At 39.6% G+C, this 16,365-nt stretch overlaps 1 protein-coding gene across 3 annotated transcripts in view; it reads right to left on the bottom strand.

Annotated features, from left to right (window-relative positions):
- The window catches only part of DPP10 (dipeptidyl peptidase like 10), a 552,775-nt gene that overhangs the window by 22,243 nt on the left and 514,167 nt on the right, over positions 1-16,365 (bottom strand). For all 3 annotated transcript variants that reach the window (XM_083582231.1, XM_083582230.1, XM_083582232.1), the window contains 6 exons: positions 13,805-13,896; positions 12,370-12,417; positions 11,660-11,781; positions 9,714-9,761; positions 6,848-6,946; positions 6,671-6,740 (listed from right to left, as the gene is read on the bottom strand). In XM_083582231.1, the coding sequence (XP_083438357.1) occupies positions 6,671-6,740; positions 6,848-6,946; positions 9,714-9,761; positions 11,660-11,781; positions 12,370-12,417; positions 13,805-13,896 (479 nt within the window). The remainder of the gene's footprint in view (positions 1-6,670; positions 6,741-6,847; positions 6,947-9,713; positions 9,762-11,659; positions 11,782-12,369; positions 12,418-13,804; positions 13,897-16,365) is intronic.

Genomic DNA, 16,365 nt, shown 5'->3' with positions numbered 1-16,365 from the left:
AAGTCCTCACGCTTTACCCAGGATTACTCAGGTTTCTAAATCACACGGAATGCCTCTGTATGTAGATAAAGCTCCCTGCCGCAGAAGCTATATTCAGTGTAGCTAAATATACAATCAAGATGCTTTCATTATGTCTCTGGATACCAATTGTTTGGGATCACAAGCAGGAGAACGCTTTTGACTTCATATCCTGCTGGTGGGCTTTCCGTAAGCATCCATCTGGCCTCTAACAGAATGAAAGAATAGGCCCAAGAAGGCTCACCTAATATTTTTATGTTCTTTATATGTGAGCAACGCATGAAGAGGGCTACAGATTCTTAATATTGTCCTCTTATATCTAATGGCCCCAAGCCCTTCATATCATGCCCACATTTAGATGTGGAGCTTTAAATTAATTGAAGCTACAGTAGCACTGTATCAAACTGCAAACAGTGTAGAAAAACAAACAAGACCAGGAACGTTGGCAGAGTTCTGAAAATGCTTTCAGTTAGGTGTGTTATTGTAAAGGGGCACTCCTGAAAGAAATTAAACCTTCGAAGAGTGATACAACTGTCTGAAGCTTCCAGCCCTTCAATATCCAAGAAGGTGCGAACTACGCTGACTTGTAATCAGGAATAAAGCATCCTGCAATATCATCTGAAAGGAAATTAACTGTTTACCATATGTGCACCATCATACAAAAAGAGATTGCACACAGAGACCTGGTGTGATAGGACCTCATGTTAATTGCAGAACTACCACTTTCACAATGTAGAGGTTTGATAATTGACATCATAAAAGGCATCTATATCACTGCTACTTGAAACTGAGGGAAATTTATGCAGCCAAACATATCTATACATAATTGTCAGTAAGAAAGGGGTTAGGGATCCCAGAGTTCTTAACTGCTAGAAAAGACTCAGGTTGGTCATGACCTCTCTCCTTTGGGCTGGTTCTTCTCTTAGAAGCATGCAATTCACCAGATACATGAAGCTGGAGCTCCCAAGCAATGACTCCATATCCAAATATACTTTTTATATTTTGTAACTTAAGAATACCTTATCCATGCTGCTTCTGCTGGGGCACAGAGTTCTCATTACCACAAGTAAAGCATTTAAACTTAAGGTTGTGGTCTATTCACTCCAAGGTGGGAGAGTACAATTGTAAGTGCTTAATACTGGGGCATATAAAGGTTTAACCACACATATTCCCCACACTTTGCAAATGCTGCACTTATTTCTGTTTTAAACTCTGCTGGGAGCTCCGAGAGTGAGTCAGGCCCCCACACTTTTGAATTCAGACAGTCACCCATTTTTCTTCTGCTGTTTCCTACACGAGGGACTTCAGAATTAACTTATATTCCCCTGATATTTCCCAAAAGAAACAACATGATTCTGTATCTGAACTAGCAGTACAGTGGTACCTCGGGTTATGAACTTAATTTGTTTCGGAGGTCCGTTCTTAACCTGCAACCATTCTTAACCTGAGGTACCACTTTAGCTAATGGGCCCCCCACTGCTGCCACACCGCCGGCGTGCGATTTATGTTCTCATCCTGAGGTAAAGTTCTTAACCCAAGGTACTACTTTTAGGTTAGTGGAGTCTGTAACCCGAGGTACCACTGTACAGTGGTACCTCTGGCTGCAGATGGATCCCGAGGTTTTCACAACCTGAGGACCGCTTCTGCGCATGCACAGACCCTTTACTGCTTCTGCGCATGCGCATGTGGTGAAACCCAGTAAAATACTCCCGGGTTTGCCGTGCACGCATCCCGAAGTTTACGTAACCAGAGGGTTACATAAACATAGGATCGACTGTATATTTTTTTTTAGAGCAGGTACTTCTGGTGTTGAGAAGGAGGAAAAGGTCACTGCTTGGACATGAGAGGGGTTTTTTTTTTTTTTTTTGGTGTTTTTAAGTGCCAATCTATATTTCCCCCACCCCAAACCAGATCTCTGAAGTCTGCACACAGTTCAATGGACTTAATGCTGTATTCATTCTGGATAGAAGCAACATGCGAACCGCAAAAGTAAGTTCTGTATTCTCAGGTACAATTTGGGCTTATCTTTAATTATAAGAGGATACTAATTCGGCACTTTCAGGGTAGAGGTTCTAGCAAATTGGATTGAGGATTACCACCTCCTGCTCTTCTGAAAGATCCAAGACAAATTAAATCAGCCCCAGAAGGTCTCTCCTGACAGACATTTAGTATTGACTTTTCATTATATTGTGAAGAGATTTCTAAAAATAACTTCTCTAACACCAGCAGTGAAAATGTATAACTGAAAAGGTAAGGGGTTCAGCAGAAAGAAAAGAAAAATGGTTTACTGTTAGAACAACATAGAAGTGTTAATGTGTTCCTTTCGCCCCACTTCTTCTTTCCTTGGCAGTGAGCACAACATAATTGCATTTGAACAGGGAGGCCAATATGGTGGCTCCCACAACTTGTTAAACTACAACTCCTATCTGCCCCAGTGAGACTGGCCAATGGTCAGAGATGTGGAAAGTTGTAGTCCAGCAACATTGAGGGTACCATGTAAGCAACCCCCTGCCTCAGAAATATAACGATTCCCATGTTTTAAGATTAAGTCAGATGGGTGAACTGTGAAGCTTGCACTCTCAGAATTAACACTTTCCCAGTACCCTTCTGTCAATTCAGTTGTCTCAACTATTATTTTCCAGATCTCTCTTCTTGCTTCTATGTTCTGATCGTTCTTTAAAATGACAACCTGGTACATCCCCATATACAGTTACACCAGAGTCTGTCACCCCTGCTTGCTCCATTCACCAACCCCTTTGCTAACTCCTCTCCCCCTTGGCTACCCCCTCACAGCTAGCTCAAACCTCTCCTCATCCTATAGCCTCACAACTCATCCTACCCCACCCCTTAGAGTAGCACGAGTTGGGTCTAGTTGTTTAGGCCATTACAAACAAAGGCCTGGTCTCATTAAAGATTATACGCACAGTGGAAGATGGGATATGTTTGAGTGAAACCAAAGTTCACTCCTATATCCCATTCTACATATCACGATCACATGTGAACTGACTAACAGAGGTTTTCCAACTGCTGGAAATCAGTGCATGTCTTAAAATATCATCCTGGATTGAAGAGGTTTCAAACTGTAGCTCTTTGGTTTACAATTGAAGACCCGTAGGTCAAAAGGCAACTAGCAATCCAAGAAATAAATAAAATGAGTAGAACAGAAAATAGTAGCCACTTAGACATCACCAGAAGAAAAGACTAAAGAGAACACCGATTTCTTAAAATGTGCATATTTAGATGCAAATTTAGTAACAATTGCAATACTTTAAATAGAAATACAATACATCTCACCAGCCTTCTGCCCAAGTACTAATTGTTGATGGACAACTTCAATGCCCCAACCCTCCCTTCTTATTGTTCTTTGTTTTAAAACTATACTTGGACTATGCAGTCCTTCAAGTAGAGGACTATCTTCTGTTAAAGTAGGACACATGACAACCCAAATCTAGAGTATTGTTTTGTTGCCTTACTGATCATTATGGATGCTTCATCTTATACAAACGATTTATGTAACCATACATTAATATATACTTTATGATGTAACTTAACTTGCTCAACGGTGTTCTAATGTTGCAGACATGTGCAACTGTAGAAACTCTTCAGCTTTTTAAAAGAGTTCATAACTAGCATACTAGCAAATAGTACCCACATATACTAAGTAGCAACCCAGTTGTACTAGCAATAATTTAAATATTGTAAGAAAAAAGGAAAATTAAATGGACAGCAAAAACAGAATATTGGGAGAAAAGTATATGAGGCAAACTGCCTGAAAACAGCACAACCCACAAGTGCAACAGCTCTTTTCAGTTTTAGGTGTTCTAAAGGGGTGGGGGGAGAATATGATAAATTCAGTCTTATCAATAATCAAAGGTTAGCAGATGCTGAAGGTTCTTCTGTGCACTTCCCATTCATGCTAATGAGATTCCTTGCTAATTGCTATTTCTTTTCATATTGCTACACTGGGAGGTGGGGGGGGGGGGAATCTGAAAACATTCTGTAACATTATGTATAGTTTAGATGTGCAACTTCCAGATTCATTAACTAGAATTTCCTTTGCACTGTGAGAGCTTTATGAGAAAAAGGCACGCTGAGGAATCTAGATGACGATGTTCTCAATTTCAAATGTGCTATACTTAGCAATCTGAGCAATGCTAATTTGACAGGTGGGCTAAAGACTGTATAACACAGCTCTGTTTGCCATTTCCCAACACTGGAGCAAGAGGATGACAAGTCATCAGCAAGCTGTTACAAATGGGGGTTATGCAAGGAGGCGTACAGGCCAAGATATAACTACATGAGCCATATCTATCTAGTAGGGTGAAACTAAAATATCATAATAAGTGAAAAGTGGTCCAGTCCAGATAGAACATTAAACCATGATTTAACATTGCCAAAAAGGGCCTTCTCTAGCCTTGAAGATCAGAAGCAACCTCATACTGAACCAAACCATTGGTCCACCTATCCTAATATCGTTGACACTGACTGGCAGTGACTCTTCAAGGTTTCGGGTGGGTAGTATTTCCCAGCCCTTTCTGGAAATGCCAGGAATCGAAGTGCAACCTTCTGCATGCAAAGCCTGTGCTCTACCACTGAGCTACAGCACTTGCCCCTAAATGCCCCTAAATTATGAAACCAGGCCACTATCTAACCAAACAGTAAGTTAGGAATCCTTGATGCAAATACAAATGATTAATTGATGATGGATGCAGTCTGAAAAGCCATTCTAATTCCCCATCTGAACTATGTAGATCTCTTAAGCTTGGAGGCCTTCCATAACACTCCCATTACTTTCTGTAAGATATCAGCCTTCAAATAGCACATCTGTGTTAAAAAGGTAATTGTGTGGTGGGCCCTTGGCTTCACACTGAAGGCCACGTGTGAAAAGCAACTCATACAAATCAGCTGATTTTTAACTACAACAGAACCCTCCCCTTTCCTTTTCCCATTGGTAAGGACTGTGATCCAAGCGAGTCTCCTGCTGGTGGGACAGGTGATAATTGTTGGTCTGCCTCCCTGCCTGCAACTCCCAATACCACTTCCAACACGGCTCTGGTTTTCCAGTGCTCCAGAGCAACATTTTGGAGGAAACAAAAGTGGAGGGGGAAAGGGAAATCTGCAAAAAAATCTCTTCTCCTTCCTGCTTTCCACCAGCAAGAGCAGAGTTCAAAGGAAATTAGGATTCTATCTATCACAACTGTTCTGTGCTATTCTTTTGATGGATAATGGTGTAATTTTGCCTTGTTTAATTTTTGCATTTTTAAAGAATTGACCACTTTAAGCTTGTGGGGAAATGGTACAATATATTTAGATAAATATATGTAAGCTACCCCAATGAATTCTTTGCACACTTTTGAATCAGACACTTTTATTATGGCCAGTGTAGTTCTGCTGCCATGATCATATATGAATTCTATTAGCACAGTGACCTCCAGGTGCTACTAAACTTGACTCCCAACCACTGACTATGCTGGCTGTGGATGGTGGGAGCTTTAGTGAGAAAGTGGGTGTAATTTTAATCTGCTTTAGTATTTTAACTTCTGTATGTTTTAAAGTAAAGTTGTAATTTTATTCTTGGTTTTAGTCTTTTATCTTTTGTAAACTGCTTGGAGGTTTGCTTGTTTTTTACTATCAAACAATACATATTTTTTATGAAACAAGGAAATAGTTAAACAACATCTGGAGGGCACTTGCCACACATGCATCAGATGCTTAAAAAGTCAGAAGCAGATTATTGTGGTATGTGCTCACTACAATTTAAATCAAATCTAATATCATTTTTCAGCTATTACATATAATCAAAATCCTTCTAGCTTGCAAAGATTCTAGGACAAATTATTTTTAACCTGAAAAGCTTTCCTTCAAGAAATTTCACCCAGGTATAATACCCAGTTTGGCACACACACACCTGTGCACATTTGCGTGCACGCACAAACACAGACCGAGCCTCAATGGTGCCTCGAAAACCCAGATAGCCCCCCAACCCTCGTAGCTACGGCTCTGGCTATTATTATCATGAACAAAAAAAACCCTGTGCGATCCCTGCAATGGTCAAAGCGTACAGGAATGTTTTCCATGCTCAGAAATAGAGAAACAGCTAGTCACTATGGGAAAAGTAGTAGCGACTTGTGTAGATCCCTTTGGTTTTCTCTCAACATTTGAACAGTTTCTGTGAAAAATCTACCATCCACCCCAGGGAAGATATTCTTGGGATAATCAAGTGGTTATTTTGTTTAACATCTGATCCCTTCCGAAGGTGGTGTGCACATGAGTGCATGATGTGAACCAAGCAGATAGCTCCTCTTACGGACATCTTTGGGCACGATTAAACTAATGAATGCTGTCACCAGAAGCCTGCTCAATGACTTCTGCTTGTACAACAGCTTCTCCTCTTCCTGCAGTTCCTTCAAATTTGGCTCTGGGGTGTTGGGAGAGTCCCTGAAACAGCACATGGGAAGAGGGGGGATAGTTCCATCCAGCAAGATTAAATATTTGCCCTAATGGAACGATGGTCCTATCTATTGATATATAAATAATTTACAGGATATTTAGTGAAGCCCTTCATACAATGACAATTTCATGTGGCCTAGAATAGCATGCAAACAAACCATTTCATAAATCAATTTAACTAATTTTAATGATTTATACTCACACTATTAAGAGGACAGGATATGCACTCCGTTCTGTGAAATCCTTTGGAAATGACAACTGTAAAGGAAGTTCTTTTAAGAAAAGAGTAAAACATTAAAGGCTGGTAGTTTCAAAGATGAAAAAATATATTATTTGAAAATGTTCTGTTTGGTTCTCAACAGCATTCAGATATATTTACCATAGTCATCAATGTGAAGCATTTTAGTTTCCGCCCTGAATGTTCTTTTCTTTAAGACTGCTTCATTTAATACAGAATTATTTTCTAGTATATAAAATTCTGCAAGAGCAAATGACAAGAAAAAGAAACGCATATGTGTGTGTCAATCAGTATAGTATAAAAATAACAATCCATATTTTTAAGGAGGCTAAACCCAAACCAAATGCATGTTCTAAAAACATATTTATATAATGGACACTATGAACACTCCTTAGCTCAATTTGTAACACAATTGAATTTGATTCATTGTTAAATACTGATTGTGATGGGATGGTGAGCTGCTTGTGCGTAAAATCCTGATCCCTCAGAGTTTGGCTAAGTTCCCAAACCTCTGTCTGTGATGGAGCTCCTTAAGCATGGCTCCATCAACCGCTCGTTGAATCGGACAGTGGGCGTTTACGGAACTTCTTCCAGCATAAAAGCTCCTTAACGGAAACGCGTCTTCTGGACTCTCGGCGTGACAGTTTCCGCCGAGGAGTGGGTGTCCCTACGGAAGGTCCTGAAACCTCTCCACTGTTCTCGCTTGAAGTATCTCTGAGCCCTCCCTCCGACTCACTTTCCCTTGTAACTCCACTTCTCCCCCTGCTGGTCCCCTCCTCCGCTGAGTGGTCTCTCTCACCCTCCATGAGCCCTTTCACCTCCTTCGTCTCAGATGACAGTTCCCTGACACTGATGTTACCTAATTGAGCCTGTTCTTGGGTGGATCAGGAATAATATTATCTATAGAGTATAGAGAGAAGGGATGTTCAGCTGAGTAAGGCCACAAATGACTGCCTTGAGTATTTTCCTATTTCCACCTTTCAATTCTCTGGGGTATGGATGGACAACTAAACTACTGTAGGCCAGACCTGGCTGAGGTGTGTTTGGAACTGCCCTGCAGCCTCCCCACCTCAATTCCAAAGTAGGCTAAGGGGGAACAAAGTATCCGTTGAATCCAGGACAGGGCAGGTGATTTTCAGGGGCATAGAGAAGGTCCAGAATTCAATCCCTGACATCTCCAGGTAGGGTTGGGAGAGACTCCTGAAATCTTGCAGAACTGCTGTCAGTCAGCGTGAGCAAAACTGAGCCAGGTGGACCAATGGTCTGACTTAGCATACAGCAAAGTCCTCTGTTCCTATGGTCCTTAATTAAATGAACCAGTGCAGAAAAAGTTGTAAATCAGGGAATCGCTTGCCCAGCGTGCCAGAATGAAAAGAGAAGTTAAACTCTAGTAATGCATTTTCCCAGTGCTCAATTCAGAATGCCACAGAACCTTAACATTACAACATGGTTTGAATTAATATTTTTTAATCTATCTGGATAAATATTTGATTGGTTTTCTCTCAGCTTCAATCTTCATTTTTTCATTTTTTATATCTCTCCTCATTTAGGGCAACAAGGGATAATCTAGCTAGGAAGTAATTTCTGGGCAGTCAACCAAAATATTGTAATCATTGTTTCAGATACAGTAATTGAAGTAAACTTCAATCGTGTATTTTCTGCTTTATTAATAGAAGAGATTATCTAATTTTGCATTCAGGCATTAGATACGTCATTGGTTTTATCGTAAATGGCAAACAATGATCTCTAGACATTATCCAATTTTCTGCTAAAAATGCTCTGAACAAACAAAATCTTTCCTTTGAACCTTTGCAGATGGAGACTCTAAAAAGGATCAGAGCCAGTCATTGCTTCTTTGTACAAGTATCAAACCATTATGCTGACAACTGCCTAGTCCAGTTAACATAGACAAAAATATTGTACTTTAAAGAGAATATCAAAAAGACTTGAACAAGGGATCATCTGGATCCAAGTCTTCATCAATTAAAGTGCATTAATTACATTATCCAAATGATGCACAGCTGCATGGAGTGGACTGAAATGTTACTTTCCAGCCATACATTTGAAATTAAATTATAATTAATGCTAAGAATGTTCAGACTAAATGCCAGCAGTACAGTAGTGCTAAAGCTAATGAAATGTTGATATTTATTTTTGAGATTTCAAATAAAAAGGTAAGGAGAACACTGCAAATCCCCAGCTCTGCCGGCTGAAAGAAGTTAAGGAGGAGAGCAGGTGCCTGTTCACTGACAGAAAAGTGTAGAGCAGAGGTTCCAGTATAGGGTCCCACATCTACACTAGCCTTGGAACCAAATGGGATAAAGAAATAAAAAGAAAATCTAGCTGAGGAAGCTTGTCCATACTTCCTGATTTGGCCAGGATGAGCCAACAGGGTTTTGGATGTGGCAGGTAATCTGTCACTTCACACACTCCCAACCCTACTGGGCTTGTATTTTTATATCATCTGTGGAAATGAATTATTAGAGTAGAAAGAATATTGAGGGATTTTTGTGGGTGGGTTTTTTATTGGATATATCTTACAGTTTTGGAGAAACACACTGCACATTTTTAAAGAGTTTTGTAATACTGCAGAAGATTAAGAAAAGCAAAATTTGGTTTATTAAACGTAGGTTGAATTAGACAAGTAGCACTCGTAAAACAGCACCTTAATCCAAACTAATTGGATTACAGCTTTAAAGTATTTCAAAGCATATAACCGAGTCCCTGTAACAGGAACTCAATTTGCATAGTTAGTGAAAGGGATCGTGCCATTGTGCCACCTAATTAACGCAAGCATTAACAGGAGTTAAAAGATATACATCTAGTATAACATCAGTCTGCAAAATCCCTGGTATGTTATAGTCACTTGATTAATTTTCCTCTACTCTTATCACTTACAGGGATGTTTATTGCTAGGCTGTAATTAAGATGGGTTTTCATAAATTAATTCTGCGAAGGTCTAAAAGTAAGAGAGAAAATCCACAATGAACTAGTAGTGTAGACTTACTTTCAGGATTGCTTGTACTATGCACACTGACAACTGGAACACCAGGTCCTATAACATCAGACAACATACACATACAATTATTAAACATAAAATTATAAAATATAGAGGCATCAGCATTTCAGTAGAAAGCAAGCATCTCATGATGCGCTTTAGCTGCTCTGCACTCAGTCCTCCAAACAATTAATGCATGTTCTTCAACACTAAACCCATGAGTAGTCTCGTTAATGCCAGTGCATTACTAGGATAGTCCCATGGCAAATAATACAAGTTTGAGGTACTATTATTATTATCATCTCAATTTTACAGTTGAGAAACTGACACATAGAGCGATTAATAGTCTGATTATAAAAAGTATGGAACACCTGCAGCTACTATTAAATTCAAAAGAGAACAGTGAGTATTCAGCACTTTTCAAAGTCATTTGGAGGCTGTTAGAGATTTAGGGAAAGAACTCAAAAGTAATGTGTCCCAGGCTCAGTTCAAGATTCAAGGGCCAGACAACAGTATCACAGTCAAGGACAGCCTGACCTCAATTTATGTTCTTGCTGCTGCGGTTTCTACTGTCCAACAGTCAAGCTGACTTCTGAATCTGTTTCTTTCCAACTGTGGACTGCTCTTCACCAGCAGCAAGTTCCTATGCACTTTCCTGAGATTCCTGATAATGAAGGCAGTTTGAGGCTATAGGACCAGTTCTCACATAACACTAAGTGAAACCATGGTTTAGTGCAAATGAACAAACATGTAAATGGCAGCAGCAAAGGTTAGACTGCTTTGCTGCTCCCACAGTCCTGCTCCTGCTCTGCTGGGTACATCAGAACCCAGCCTTGCGCTTTTTATCTTCCAGACAAACTATGAGCAGTAAACCAAGAACAAACCTTGATTACACTTTGTGGTTTCCTTGGAGTGACACAAACCATGAGCCTGGGTTCGGACATATCGCTAAGCCAAACCATGGCTTAGGCCTGAGTAGAGCATTAGGACTGAGGGGGCATCAGTCTTGAGAACCTGCACGTTTGTAGCAGGTCATGGTTTGCCTTAGCATTATGTATTAACAGGGCTAAAGAGAGCTTACTACGGTATGTCATTTTAGATCTTTTAGGGACTTAGTGGAGTCTGGTAATAACGGATCCCAATATTTATTTCTATCAAATACAAAATCTGGCATCAGGTTAAGAACTGGGAAATCTATGCTATCAGAAAACAAATGTGGCTCCCTGTAACCATAGCTTAGGCTTTAGTGTCATATACAGACTGTTGTCTTTCCTCTACCAATACATATACATATGCACTTATAGATAATTCTAGACATATTTTCCATCTCCTTGTCATTGAGCTTTAGCAGGGGTGGGGGTGGGATTGGAAATAAAAAATGTTAAAACATCGTGCAAGAAAGCTAGTTACATAAACCAGCTCTGAGCTGAGCCACAAGGAGCTTATCCATCACTATTCTGGATGAGTCTGGAACAGAGCTTGCAGAGTGTCCATACTTTTTTACAGGAAGGGGGAACCTATGGCCCTCCGGATATTATCATACTCCAATTGCTATTGGTTGTATAATTGCATATGGCTGCAATCCTGGGATAAACTTCCATTGACTATTGTGGGGCCCACTTCTGAGAAAAAATGCATACGATTGCTCTGCTGCCTTTTCATAGCTTCTACCTTCCCTCATGTCCTCTTCTCAGTTATGCTCTTAGCCGATGCCACATATTTTTATTTCTTTTCTGCAAGGTCTGAGTTCTTTAAATAAACAGTGTAGTATTGTGCCGTGCAGTTGTGACTACCACATCTGCTGCCAGCTCCTTCCCATCTCTATTCCATAAACTTCCATGGATTGATGGCATGAAGCTTATGGGAAGATGACAAATGGATAATAAAAAGGCAAAGTGTTGGTGTTTAAAATAAACTGAAATACAACTAACATCAAACTGAGGAGGCTGACTTACCTTTACATTGCAGAATGAAATACTTGATAGTTGGGCTAAACTTTGCATTGAAATACGTGCACTGATCTTTCATGAAGTTGCATGAAAGGCACTGGCGATTCAACAATTCAATCGTTGACACACTGAAATGCAAATATATATGCATATCTTGACAAAGCGCATGTCAACATTTAACAAATATATACAAAGAAGACATTAAGATAGCATGCAACATAAGCATACACTAGGTTGTATGCAATGATGGTGTAATCAGAGTAGACACATTAAAATGAATGAACCTAAGCTTGTCATGTCTATTAATTTCAATGGGTCTACTTTAATTTTAGCATTGGATACAACTGACTATGAGGACCAGTATCATAGGAAACTAGCTTAAAGGGGACAAACTTTTTGTAAATTACTTCATTCCCCCAGTCTCATTTCTCTTTTCCTGAAATGTTTCAATGTATACAAAACATTAACTAGACACAGTATCAGGATCAGAAGAGAGACTGAAAGTGGCACTCATTTTATCACAACATACATCACATATATAAAATAACATCCTTTGTAAGACCACAGAATTGTATTGTCTGTTTCTCAGGTAACTGATGGCACATGAATAAGAATGCATGGAGCTATTTCTTCAGACATTAAGGATAACAGGTTTTATAAACAAAGAGGCACAGGTCCTGTCAATCAGTTGGAAAATATGCTGTTGTTCTGCTTACCTATGTAGCTGTCTTCCTCTTGGTGAACTCTCAGTACTTAAAAAATAACTGGCAATGAAAGAGAAAATTAAATACCTTCAGCTGAGATAATAGTAATTTGTTGTAAAGATAAACAAAAGGAGTATCATAACTGCAGCAGATATATGCAGTAGAGGATATTTTGTAAATGCATTTTTTTCCTATTTTGACAAACTATCTCAAAATCTATTGGTACAATTAAGAGATAGATTGCAACATTATTGTCAATAGCACTGAACTGCTTTGAATAGAATGTGACCTAGCTTAAAATTGTTGTCTCTCTCTGTGTGTAGTATAATGTATAAATAATGTGTTCTCTTAACCGGGCAGATTAATTCATTCTCACATCAGGTACAGATGAAGGGCCATGTTATGATGTGGAAACCTCAGCATAATAAAAATTCTTCGAAAATTAACTGGGGAAATCTCACAAACCTAGGGAGCAGTCCAAACCAAAGATCCACCAGGATGAGTAGAACAGGCATAGGATGCCTGAGCTCAGCCAGGGATATGCTGGCTAAAGTGCCTCATCCCAGCTCAGCCAAATATATGCCTTTGTAAGAACTAGATCCCGGCTCTGCTGAAGAAAGGGTGTTCTAGTAGCATAGCGGTGGCGAAACAGGGCCACCTCTATTTCGGACTCATTTGACCTACCCACCTGGTGGAAGCTACACTAGCAAAAAAGGGTGGTATAATTCAAACTCCACTTTAAAGGGTTGTTTTCCTTCAGCCAGGCTTGGGCAGGCTCAGCTGGCAGCAGCCCTGCTTCTGAACAGAGTTTGAAATAGGCATATAAATTATGCTGGCTTCCTACAGTTTGGATTGCTCTGCCTACCGTATAGAAGAATTACAATCATAGAAACATTTCTTACTCAACCTTCGAAAATGCTTCTTTCCCTTGATAATATTGCGAGGGTGGCAGACAAGTCCTTTTATAAGCAAAACACCCCCAGCACATTCATCCTTACTGACGATATCCGACATTTATCCCTAAGTATTCTAAGGAACACAATTAATCTGTAGGAGATTTGAGAATGTAATCCAATATATTAGCTTTCCAAGTTGTATTCAAGTTATGCTCCTTATTTATTAGAGCCTAGAAAAACCCATTTTTTATTTTAATTTCTGTTATTTCTGTCAATGTAGTCAGCCAGAAGATGTCACAGTCTATCTCTGCTCTTTATCTGAGAAAGATTCTTCAGTACATTGACAGATGAAATGAATTAGCACTGCAATCCCTGTCTGGGGATTGGCATGGCTTAATGGAGGCTGACAGGGCTGGAAAGAGGGGTCCTTTGCCCAATCCAATATCTCCCCCCCCCCCACAGCCTAGTGTAAAGCAGGGTGGATTGCAACAGTTTTTTAGCTTGATAACACATATATTTTACCTGAACAGACAAAGAAAAATAATGCTCACATCTTTTGCGTATATTCGTCATATGCCAAGATTTTGATAACTTCCCAGTTTCCTGATGTCAGATGTCTTATACTAAATTGTTCACTCTTGGTCTGCAAGAAAATAAACAAAAATAATAATAGGTATGTCAATGTCAATGTCCCCACTCCTCTCTCCCCCCCAAATGATTTTCTGTTGCCTCCTGAATTACCTGTAAATATGATTATAATGGCATTTTCAAATGTACAAGTTTAATGTACACAAAATGCACATTAGGAAGACGGTGATCATGATCCTGTGCATGAAAGGCATTGCATTCCAAGCATAAATATCTAGCCTGAGCCAGAGACAGATGATCAAAAGTCAGTTTGTGCAATGAGGGCTTTCTTGACTTGCATGCAAAAATGCTACTCTGGCAGCACCTTTGGGAACAACATTTGATGGGGTATTGTGGAACTGCTGCAAGATGTGGAAATTGGGGGAGGGCTACTGTAAGCAAGTTTCTGAAAAACATCCCTGGATACAAGCCAGGCTGCATTTTTGAAGGCTGCTAATATGAAGTTCAAGTGTGTGTGTGTACATGTGGAGTGCTAATTCATTGTACATGTGGAGTGTGTACATGTGGAGTGCTAATTCATTTCATCAAGGTTTTAATCTACAAAAGTCTGGATATGGTAAATGGCAAGAAAAGAACTGACCAATTTATGGGGGGCTACCTATGATCTGCCAGTAGCTGACATTCTTTCAAAGAATGCTAAACTTGCAGGTCTTACTCTAATGCAGCAAGACATTTCCTATGTGCTTATAGAAAAGTAAAAAGAAGATAAATGCTTGTGGTATCTTAAAGACAATCAGATGTACACAGAGAGACAAAATAAATAAATAGTGAATTAAAATGGCACTCATTGACAATTGATGTACACAAGGAGGGGAAAATCCCTGTCTCCCATGTTCCCCTGGGTGTAAAGGAAAGCCTTCTCTGCCAAAGCAACTATGGAGAATATTAATTCCCTTCCCCCCTTCAAACTAAGTGTGGAAGAAAGTGGACTTAGAGCTGGTATATCTTTGGGTCTGTCCCTCTTGACTCTTGAAGAGATTTGGGAAAGAGGTATGTTCAGAGACAAGAATGCATTCCATTTGGTCACGTTTGAGAAGTGGGCCAAATGTGTCACTTAAAGGATAAAGGGACACTTAAGCCAACCATGGTCAGAAAACCCAAGCTGAATTTTATATATATATATATATATATATAAATTCAAGGGCATAATCTTGTGTTAATATAATAGCAACTTATTTTTATGCGCAACCATGCATTTACTGGAAACTGCAGAACTGACACATACGCTCAAGCCTTGTCTCTTTCTGAAATGACTCGCTATTAATTTCCTTCAATCCTCAGTGACACTCTGGCTACAAGCCACAATGCTATGCGCCCTTAAAATAGCTTATTCCTGTGGGATTCAGTGGAACCAACGTTACACTTTGTCAGTCATTTCTTTTTATTTTTCCTGAAAGTGATCTACCTATGCAGAGTAACTATAGCAATTTCCAGCACCAGAGAAGTATACTGTAGTGCTATCCTGATCATGAAAATTAGGCAGCCGCACCATGCGAGCTACTTGTTCACACAGCAGGGTGTTCACATTACTCATGTGAGAATACTGCAAACATGAGAGGACAGCAGTGGAGAAATAGCACAGAAAATGTGATCTGTAAATTAACCTTTTTTTTAAAAATAATTTTTATTAACTGGCCAATCACATCAAATTAAATCACATCTCATAGATTCCAAATTACAAAGCCAAATTTTTAAATTTTGTTGGGGGAACCCATACTTCAAGATCCAAAGGGGGATTCAGATCATCTTCTTATTACTGCGTTAATGTCCAAATCAGTCCAAACAAAATTCATAATTCTATTCAGTCTTATCTTGGTGTTTCCACATCATATCTTGTTCATATAATTTCTATTTTTCCTTTACGATCTCTTCTGTTAGTCTCCTTAAGCTGATAAGCAAAATAATAATCCTGTGTGGATTTCCCGTTCCTCCACTAAGTCCAGATGGTTTCCATATATCTCCTTCGTAGATAACATCGCTCTTTCCATCATAAATTTGGCATTTTTCGCTCTTGAGTCCCACCGAGACGTATGTAAACAACTCTATTTCTCTCTTTCTCCTCCCAGACCCAAGAGCTCCAACAATGCCTCCCAAAATGGCGACGGCATTTTTAACTGCGTCATTCCAAAACTCTTAGCTTTCCAGCTTCGTCTTGAAACATTGCTTTGGTTCGAAAGTTTATCTCCACACAGCCTTAAATCCACAGCTTAAGTCCTTAGTTCCTGACTCATTTGGGGAGGGGATTCTTGTTAAATCACATAATGAAGGGCAGGTTGTTGTTTTTCCCCCCTCCCCCCTCAAGTCATACCGTATCTTGACGTATCTTCTCATATTTTATTCTTGTCTTGTTATCAGAGATCTCTTCTGTCAGCAGTCTTTACTCCCCTTTTTCCTTGAAGCATGTGCAATTTATCTCGTCCAAATTGTTTCTTTTGAAGATGCTTGCAACTAGAAGCGCGAATCA

The sequence above is a fragment of the Podarcis filfolensis genome, assembly GCF_964270895.1.
Source record: "Podarcis filfolensis genome assembly, chromosome: 1".
NCBI lineage: Eukaryota > Metazoa > Chordata > Lepidosauria > Squamata > Lacertidae > Podarcis > Podarcis filfolensis.
Note: the sequence above shows the minus strand (reverse complement) of the source record. Positions and strands in the feature narration are given on the sequence as shown.